Source organism: Dictyostelium purpureum (assembly GCF_000190715.1).
Source record: "Dictyostelium purpureum unplaced genomic scaffold DICPUscaffold_300, whole genome shotgun sequence".
In the NCBI taxonomy this organism is placed as follows: domain Eukaryota; phylum Evosea; class Eumycetozoa; order Dictyosteliales; family Dictyosteliaceae; genus Dictyostelium; species Dictyostelium purpureum.
In genome coordinates this window covers 32,927-42,091 of record NW_003519636.1, presented here as the reverse complement: position 1 = coordinate 42,091, position 9,165 = coordinate 32,927, and the positions used below count along the sequence as shown (strand labels likewise).

The 9,165-nt window shown below is 22.4% G+C and overlaps 3 protein-coding genes across 3 annotated transcripts; all 3 read left to right on the top strand.

The window, feature by feature from the left end:
• Positions 1–1,653: 1,653 nt before the first annotated feature.
• DICPUDRAFT_50065 (uncharacterized protein) lies at positions 1,654–3,199 on the top strand. Its single transcript, XM_003291780.1, has one exon. It carries the CDS (start codon positions 1,660–1,662, stop codon positions 3,145–3,147), a length of 1,488 nt encoding a protein of 495 aa, XP_003291828.1. The 5' UTR covers positions 1,654–1,659; the 3' UTR covers positions 3,148–3,199.
• A 152-nt stretch (positions 3,200–3,351) lies between these two features.
• On the top strand, positions 3,352–3,611 carry DICPUDRAFT_57581 (uncharacterized protein; the record flags this gene model as incomplete). The annotated part of the gene is made up of 1 exon (XM_003291779.1): positions 3,352–3,611. One exon carries the CDS (start codon positions 3,352–3,354, stop codon positions 3,562–3,564), a length of 213 nt encoding a protein of 70 aa, XP_003291827.1. The 3' UTR covers positions 3,565–3,611.
• A 537-nt stretch (positions 3,612–4,148) lies between these two features.
• DICPUDRAFT_89564 (uncharacterized protein) lies at positions 4,149–5,015 on the top strand (the record flags this gene model as incomplete). The annotated part of the gene is made up of 3 exons (XM_003291778.1): positions 4,149–4,299; positions 4,495–4,740; positions 4,822–5,015. The coding sequence occupies 3 exons, from the start codon at positions 4,149–4,151 to the stop codon at positions 5,013–5,015; spliced, it is 591 nt and encodes a 196-aa protein (XP_003291826.1).
• Positions 5,016–9,165: the final 4,150 nt, after the last annotated feature.

The window sequence follows — 9,165 nt, the reverse complement described above, 5'->3', positions numbered from 1 at the left end:
TATATAGCAGGAAAAATATTATTCTATATTTTATTAATAAATTAATTATAGTGTTAATTAATGATAATAATAAAATTTTATTATGATTATTTATTTTTTTTGTGTTTTGTTTTGTTTTGTGTTTTGTTTATTGTATTTATTATGTGTGTTTCTGTGTTAATATTTTGGGTTTATTTTATTATTCAATTTATTTTATTCTATTCTATTGTGTTGGGTTTATAATTTTAATATTTATTTTTTGTTGTGTTCTTGTTATTGAATCAAAATTTTAAATATGATTTTTAAATAGAATAATAAACAACAATAATATTATTAATTGTATTATTAATTTTATAATTAGTTTTTAAAATATAAAATTACTGGAGCGAATGTGTGGTTGTGTGTTTTTAAAAAAATATCGTTTAACTTTTTTTTTTTTTTTTTTTTTTTTTTTTTATCTATTTTTATTTTATTATTATTTTATTCTTTAATTTGCTTTACTTTTTGGAATTCAATGTTGATTATTATTATTTTTGTATTATTTATTTGAAAAATTTTGATAATAATTTTGTATATTATTTTTAAATAAAATTATATATGTGAGTTTGAAACTATTAACACAATACATGTATATAAAGATACTCCAACATACCTCTATATTCTACATTTTTTTTTTTTTATTATTTTTTAAATATAATGTGTGGGTGTTTATGTGGGTGTATGTGCGTATGTGATGATATGATTCTAATTAGTTAAGAAATAAAAAAATAAAAAATAATATAATTAAATAATTTGTTATTATATAAAAGATTGTTTATTATTATTAATAATTACCTCTTTACTTTTTTTTTTTTTTTTTTTTTTTTTGATTTGAGTGTTAAAACGAAGGGATAAAATAATTATTGGGTATATACAAATAAAACAAATGCATGCTAACACCTTTGTTTCAGAATATATAAATAAAAATAAATAATCAATTTAATTATTTTATTAAATAAAAAAAACAAAAAAAAAAAAAAAATTTAATTTAATTTAATTTTTTAATTTTTAAATAATTTAATTATTTATTTTAATAATATCAATATATGCAGAAACAAAGTATATTTAGAAAACTTTGGTGTAAAAAAAAAAATTTAAGATAATGATTTTTTAACCCCTTTTAAATTTTTTTTAAATTATTTTTCCTCTTTTTTAAAATTTTTTTTTTTTTTTTTTTTAAAAATTTGTAAAAAAACAATTTTATATAACACTTTAACTTATAACGGATTTTTTTATTTCTAAATAATATAAAATAATCATAATGGCAACAAACAACTTCACCATTATTTTGGTTTAACGTTATAATCAAAAAACAATACAATCAAAAAATAATTTTTTTTTTTTTATTCATTCCTCTTTCTTATTCCTCTATTTCACAATTTCATATTTTTTTATTTTCTAAAATGATTTTCCAATTATCTTTGCTTTCTTTTTATTTGAAATTTTGAAATAATTAAATAATAATTTTATTTTGCTATATATACAAATAAACCATACAGATAAAAATAATTTTTTTTAATAAAAATTTATTTACAAAAAAAAAAAAAAAGGGGTTAATTTTTTTTATATAAATTTAATATTAAATTTTGCAAAAACCTTTCAATATAAAAAATTTATATTTAAAACCAATAAAACAATAAAATGATAATGAACAATAACAATAACAATAATAATCATAATAATAATACTTTTTTAAAAGATAATGAAAAACTATACAATTTTTTAAATCAAAATAAAGAAACATTAAAATTTTTAAGAATCTGTTGGGTTGATGTTGGTAATAAAATTAGATGCAAATCTTTAAGTGTAGAATGGATATTAAAGCATAAACCAGAGGCAATCCATGTAACAGTAACAGATACATGTATGTCATTTATGGCATTTCAGGATAGTATTGTTAAAGATGCTTTACCAGATGGTAATGTTATTTTTGGTGAAGTTTATTTGATACCTGATGTATCGACTATTACCATACTACCATACAATAAATCACATGCTCAGGTATTTGGTTCATTCTATAAGGTCAATAAAACAACAGGAGATTTAGAGCCTTGGAAACTATGTCCAAGAGAATGTTTAAAAAAAGCTATTAAAGAACTATTAATCACTGCATCATTATCGCTAAAGGGTTCATTTGAAGAAGAGTTCTATTTAATTAAAAAGAATGATAAATTATCGTCAACTACCAACGAGGATCAAGAATTGGAAAAGATGCTTAATGAGTCCAGTCAGGTAGACAGGAATACATTTGCAAGCTTTCATTCTCTAGATAGCCATAGTGCCATTTTAAATGAAATTTTAGATAACCTTTCAAAACAAAGTATACCAGTGGAGCAAATGTTGTCTGAAAGTGGTCCAGGTCAATTTGAAATCACTGTTGACTATAGTGATATATTAACAGCATGTGATAGACATATTATATTCCGTCAAACTGTTCACTCTGTAGCATCTTTAAATGGCTATATTGCAACTTTTATTCCAAAACTTTACGACTATCAAGCTGGTAATGGGTGTCATGCACACTTATCACTCTGGAATGCAAATGATGACACTAACATTACACCAGACCCCAATAGTGAGTGTGGTGTAGGCCTATTAACCCAAAACTTTATTGGCGGAATATTAGAACATGCTCATTCACTAACTGCTCTATTCAATGCAACATCAAATAGCTATGAACGATTGAAACCATTTTGTTGGAGTGGCTGCTCAATAGCCTGGGGCCTAGATAATAAAGAGGCATTTGTTAGGGTCCCCTCAAGTCCATTTTCAAGATCATGCACTAATTTTGAAGTTAAAACTATTGATCACTCCTCAAATCCCTATTTGGCAATCTCTGCAATCATTTACTCTGGTCTTGATGGCATCAACAAACACACTACACCTCCAAAACCAACATCATTAAATCCATCGACTTTATCAGATAAAGAATGTAAAGAAATGAAAATTTCATTCATACCATCCACCATAACAGATGCGATCAACTATTTAAAATCAAATGATTACCTTTGCAACTCTTTGGGTAAAGAAATATCAAATGCCTATATTCAAGTCAAACTATCTGAAGAATCCATTCTATCAAAACTATCAAACAATCATAAAAAATTAAAATTATTGGAATTATACTAAATAAATTTCCTTTTTTGTGATGAACCACACAAAAAAGTTTTAGAAACTTCATAAATATTTATTTTTTTTTTAAAATTTTTTTTTCGAATTTTATTTATTTTTTTAATTTTTTTTCAATTTTTTTTTTTTTTATTTTTTTTTTTATTTTTTTTTTAATTTTTTTTCATAATTTTTTTTTATACAAATAATTAAAAACAACACATAATGTCACAAGATATTAAATTCACCGAATTCCTCAGCAACACCAAAGCTAATGCTAACAAACAAGCTATTGGCAAATTATTCAACTGTTATCAACAATATGTTATGAAAAAACCATTCAGTTTATTAATTCACACTATGGCCGGTCTCACTTTATTCTCATTCATCGTTCGTCACGATAAAATCAACCACCACAAAACCCAACCACACCATTAATTTTATTTTATTTATATATAATATAATACAGCTATATTTTTAAAATGTTTGTAATTTTAATTTTTAACGAAAAAAAAAATATATTTTTAAAATTTTTTTTTAAACATCATACTCACTTTTTTTCTTTTTCATATATTAGGGTTAGCATATAGTAATATAAAAGAAAAAAAGAAAAAAGAAATAATTAAACAATTAATTCATAATATTTTTTTTAAAAAAAAAGTGATAATAAAAAAAAGAAATTGTATAAAAAAATTTTAAAAAAATATTTATTTAAATAATTTTACTACCAACCATTTATTTTATCTTTTATTGCTTTTTTTTAATCATTTTTTTATATTTCTTTTTTTATTTTTTTTTTTTAATTATCTGTTTTTTTCTGTAATTCACCAAAAATCTATTGATATTATAATCTTATTTTATTAGTTTTTTTTTAAATTTACACTTGACCTGGTCAAATGATATTTTTTTTATTTTTTTTAAAATTTTTAAAATTTATCTTTATCATCATTATTTTTTAATTTTTTTTTTTTTTTTTTTTTTTTTTTTTTTATTACAGGATACGAAAATAACAAAAATAAAAAATGACCTCAATGATACGTCCAAGTTTTTTAATATATACAGTGGCAACTATAGTGCCAATTACTTTAATAACAACATATACCATCCCCGAAAAGCTCCACCATGATAAACAAATCATTCCCTTTATTTCATCATCAATAAATAATGCACCAGGTAATTATTTTTATATAAATAGATAGATTTTTCTATAGTAACTAATTATTTATATAATAAAATAGAAAGTTGTATTGGGTCATACGGTTTATCTATTGCATCTTTTTTGATGGTATTAATAGTTTTGGTTAGAAATTTAGTGGTAAAAAACAACATTTCAGCATTATTAAATAGTTTAAAAAATATCCAAAGTAGAAGGGGATTATTTTAATAAATTTCACATAATTGGAATAGTTAGTGCATTTTCGATGAATGGGGTTGCATCATTCCAATATAAAAATGCAATGGACCCACATCTTATTTTTGCAGCTCTCTTTTTTTTATGTGGATTTACATATATAGTTACTCAAACAATTTTAGACAAAAAAACATCAAATATTCCATCAAAAATCTTTATTATTAGAGTAGTTCTTTGTTGTGTTTGCTCTTTATTTTTTATATGTAGGTTTTATAATAAAAAAAACAAAAAAAAAAACAAAGGATAGTTTTATTAATATTTTCATTTTATATTATAATATTTAGATGTTACTTTACAATTTTTTAAAGGTCCATTACTTCAAAATATTTCAGCATTATTCGAAATTATATCAGCAAGTTGTATTTTTATCTATTTGGTAACCTATCTTTACGAATTCTCAAAGATGACTCTAAATATAGACTTTTCTTTAAATAATTATTCACAAAAACAAAATAATCGATCATTATTTGATGATTAAATAATAGTTTTTTTAATTTTAAATAGAAATAAAATTAATAATTAATTATAATAATGGTGGCAATAACAATAACAATAACAATAACAATAACAATAACAATAACAATAACAATAAAACAATAGTAACATAAAACAGTATTATAGGTTAAAATAAATTCAATGTAAATAGTTTTAAATAAAGAAAATATCATTCTTTATATCAAAAAATGATATTTAAATATTTTTATAAAATCAATTTTTATTATTCTCATTATTTTTTATAATAGACTAAAAAAAAAATGTAAATTTTTATTATCTTTAAACAACTCTTATGAAATGGGTTTTGTTTTAAAGATATTAACAATTATTTTTATAATTTTTATAGTTTTAATTAATTTTTTGGTATAATCGGTCATTATAATATATATATAACGTATAAAAATTAACTAATAAATGAAGAGATAAATAACCTGATTCTCTTCCCAAAAATTTAAAATAAACGCAAAGCGAGAAAAAACAGATTCTGATGAGCTGTCTCCAAAATGTTATAATGTACTGCAGTATTTTCAAAAATTGTTTTGGCCTAGTATGATCAATACAACTAATTATTGTGTAAATCCTCTATTTTTTATATTTATTTTATCGATTAAACAGTAAATATATAAAAAATAATGTATTTTTTAAAAATACTCTCTTTTTATTTTATTTTATTTTTTATTTTTTTTTTTATTTTTTTTATATTATCTTTACCGAAGGATAGTATAAAAATAGGTTTTTTAATAGTGAAATAAATCTCTAACGATTATAGTGTAGTTTGTAAACTATTCAGTTAAACTTTAATATTAATTAAATACGTAATTACAGTTCTTGGCAAAATTTTTGACCCCCTTTTTTAAAATTTTTTTATTTTTATTTATCTTCAATAATTTTAATTCCAATTATTCTAAAAAATAAAAAATAAATTTTAGAACATCTGAATTATATTTTTTTATAAAAAAAAAATAAAATAAAAATTTTTTTTTTGAAATTTTTTTTTTTTTTTTTTTTTTGCATATAAAAAAATGGGTTCATTATTTTTAAAAAGATTATTTAAATTTTAATATATAATTTATTTTTTAAACAAAATTTTTTTTTTAATGTTTTGTTTCTTAATATTTTGTGAATTCACCTTAGTTCTTATTTATTTGTTGTATTTTTATTGAGGTTGATTCATAAAGATTATCAAATATATCCTGATGAATATTCTTTAAAATTCAACAAATTAATAGATTGAAATTATGACGTGGGTACCCAATAGAAATCAATTTTATACATCGTTTAACTATTGACCATATATTCTCCATAATATTAAGATCTGGTAAACAGGGTAGAATAAATATCACCCTAATGTACATTTTTTCTTAAAAATCGGCCAATACTTAGGTCATATGAATAGAGCAATTGTCTTGTAAAAGAAACATATGACCAGATAAAATTCATTTCTCTCGTAAAGTTCTTCTATAACCCTGTATTAATATTTTTAAATATTTTGCAGAATTTGTGTTAAACCTGATAATATATATACGACCTGCACCAAGAGCTGTGCAACAACATCATATATATATTGAGCTGCCACCTCATCTTCGTTTGGCTAAAATGTTTTGTTTAAGGTTTCTTGTACCATGAATCCATTTTTTAGTTTTCAATTAATAAGAGAATCCTTCAATTCTGGTTTCATCAGCAAATATTATCCTTTTCCCAATTTTCAACTGCCCAATTTTAGCACTTTTTTACCCACCTTAGCTTTGAGACATATATTTTTCAGTTGGAAAGTATTTACATTTTAAACTTTTAAAAAAAACATTATTATGTTGTAGAGACCTACTATTTGAACTTATTCAAACATTTTTTTGAAAGTTTTTTCTAAGATATCTTGTTATATTACTTAAATTATGACATTTCCCATTTCAAATTTATTTTCTACAATGTCTTTCAATTCGGTTGTCCATCTTTCTTATTATGTCAGGTATTGTATTTTCTTCAATTGTACCTTTTTCTAGATTTTTTTTTAAAAATTCTCTTAACTGTGGACCTACCACACTCAATATATCTTTAACTTTTTGATGACTTTTTCCTTTTCTATAAATTTTTAAAATCATTTTTATTAACTCTAAAAAAAGGGTCATTATTGTTTTTTTTTTCTATTTTTTATGAATATACTGTCCTATTTGTTTTTTAAAAAAAATTAAAATAAAAATAAAAAATTATAATAAAATTGAATTATCTTCTCAAAAATTTAGACCCCATTTTATATGGGCGCTATAAAAAAAATAAATTTTAAAATTTTATTTAACAAAAAAAATTTAAAAAAACCGTATAAGTTTATCTATAAATATTTTTAAAATGGATTTATAGTCAAAAACCTAAGATATGATTAAAATTAAAATTTTTTTCTTATGTTTTTTATTAGGGGGTCAAAACTTTTGCGAACAACTGTAAAATAATAAATGATTATTTAATATGAATTAATTGGTGCACGTTAAAACAGAATTAAAATTGATTACCACGTGGGGCAATAATTTTATTCAAAATCAATCAGGGTTTTATAGTGTAATTGGTTAGCACCCGGGACTTTGAATCCCGTAATCTGAGTTCGAGTCTCAGTAGAACCATTATTTAACTTTTAAAATATCTTTCCGGAGAATTTAAATGTTAATATCACGGGCTTATCTTAATGTAATGAACAAGGATCATTACTCAATAATAATCAACATTAATTAATAATAATTAACAATTATTTTTAATTCATCAAAAAGAAATTTTAAAAAAAATAATTTTTTAAAAAAAAATAAAAAAAATAAAAATAATAAAAACTTTTTAGTTTTCGAATTTTACAAAAACATAAACATTTCATATAAATTTTATTTTATTTAATTATTTGATCTTAGTACCTTACATTAACTTTTAAAAAAAAAAAAAAAAAAAAAAAAAAGAATATCGCGGGCTGATAGATGAGCAATAGGGGGAGCAATGATAGCAAAGTGGTCACAGGTTTTCCGAATCACACACGAATCAGAGGACCACACATATATTGAAGAATTCAATGATTGTTAGATATCTCGGATTCGAAGATTATCACAATGATGATGGAATTAAAGAAATCAATAAAATGGCAGATTGTTCGTACCAGCACCTAACAATAAAAGTCCAAATGGTTTTAAAGACTTCAAATTAATGAGCTCTAAAAGAGAAAATTATCCTATGGATCAAGGAGGTTGGAATCTTTGGAATATCAAAAACAGACAAAAAGCACAAAGATTATGGATGATAAATCAAATAATCAATAGAATTGAAACTAATAAAATAGAATCAGAATATCAACACAGTTGGAAACATCAAATATCAACTAAAGCGATAACTTCAGATTATCTACTAAAAAACTACAATGATTGGATACAAATAAAAGTTAAAAAAGGACTACTAGACGGGTTGAAATCCATTAAAAATAAAGACGGTAAACCTCTTTCTTTAGCAGAATGGTCAACAGTTTTACACCAAAAACAGAATTCCAACAATGTCTTCAACTTACTGGTTATAGCTATATCAACATATTTTAAAGCATTTGCTTTTAATTATCTTCACTTTAAAAAAAAAAAAAAAAAAAAAATTTTACTGTAATGTAGATGGAGCTACTTTAGCTATAGATAATAATGTTTATATCTAATTATAACTGTAATATTCATTTAATTCTAAAATGCATATGAATACATTACATATCCCCCACTTTGACTAAAGACCCAATAAGCCTCCAACACTAACCATCTATATTATATTTTTTTTTGTTTTTTTTTGTTTTGTTTTTTTTGAGATAATAGATCATTTGATCATGTTGAATTAACTTTATCTTCACCACTCTGGCTTCATATTAGCAATTAAACTCTACTTCTAACGCCCCGTGGGTTTTCTTGATTCCGTCTGAACCAACATGTTCCGACATGAGCACCCTTTATTCTTTCGAATCCTCTGTAATACTTCAACATTCTAGTTCCATTGCTATACCTTTATACATTGGACACCCTAGCTCCTTTTGAATATTAGCTGGTTCTACCTTCATAGTTGCAATATATTTGACTTCTGAATCAGCTCGAACAATTGAATAATTAATTAATAAATTTTTTTTTTTACTATCACTA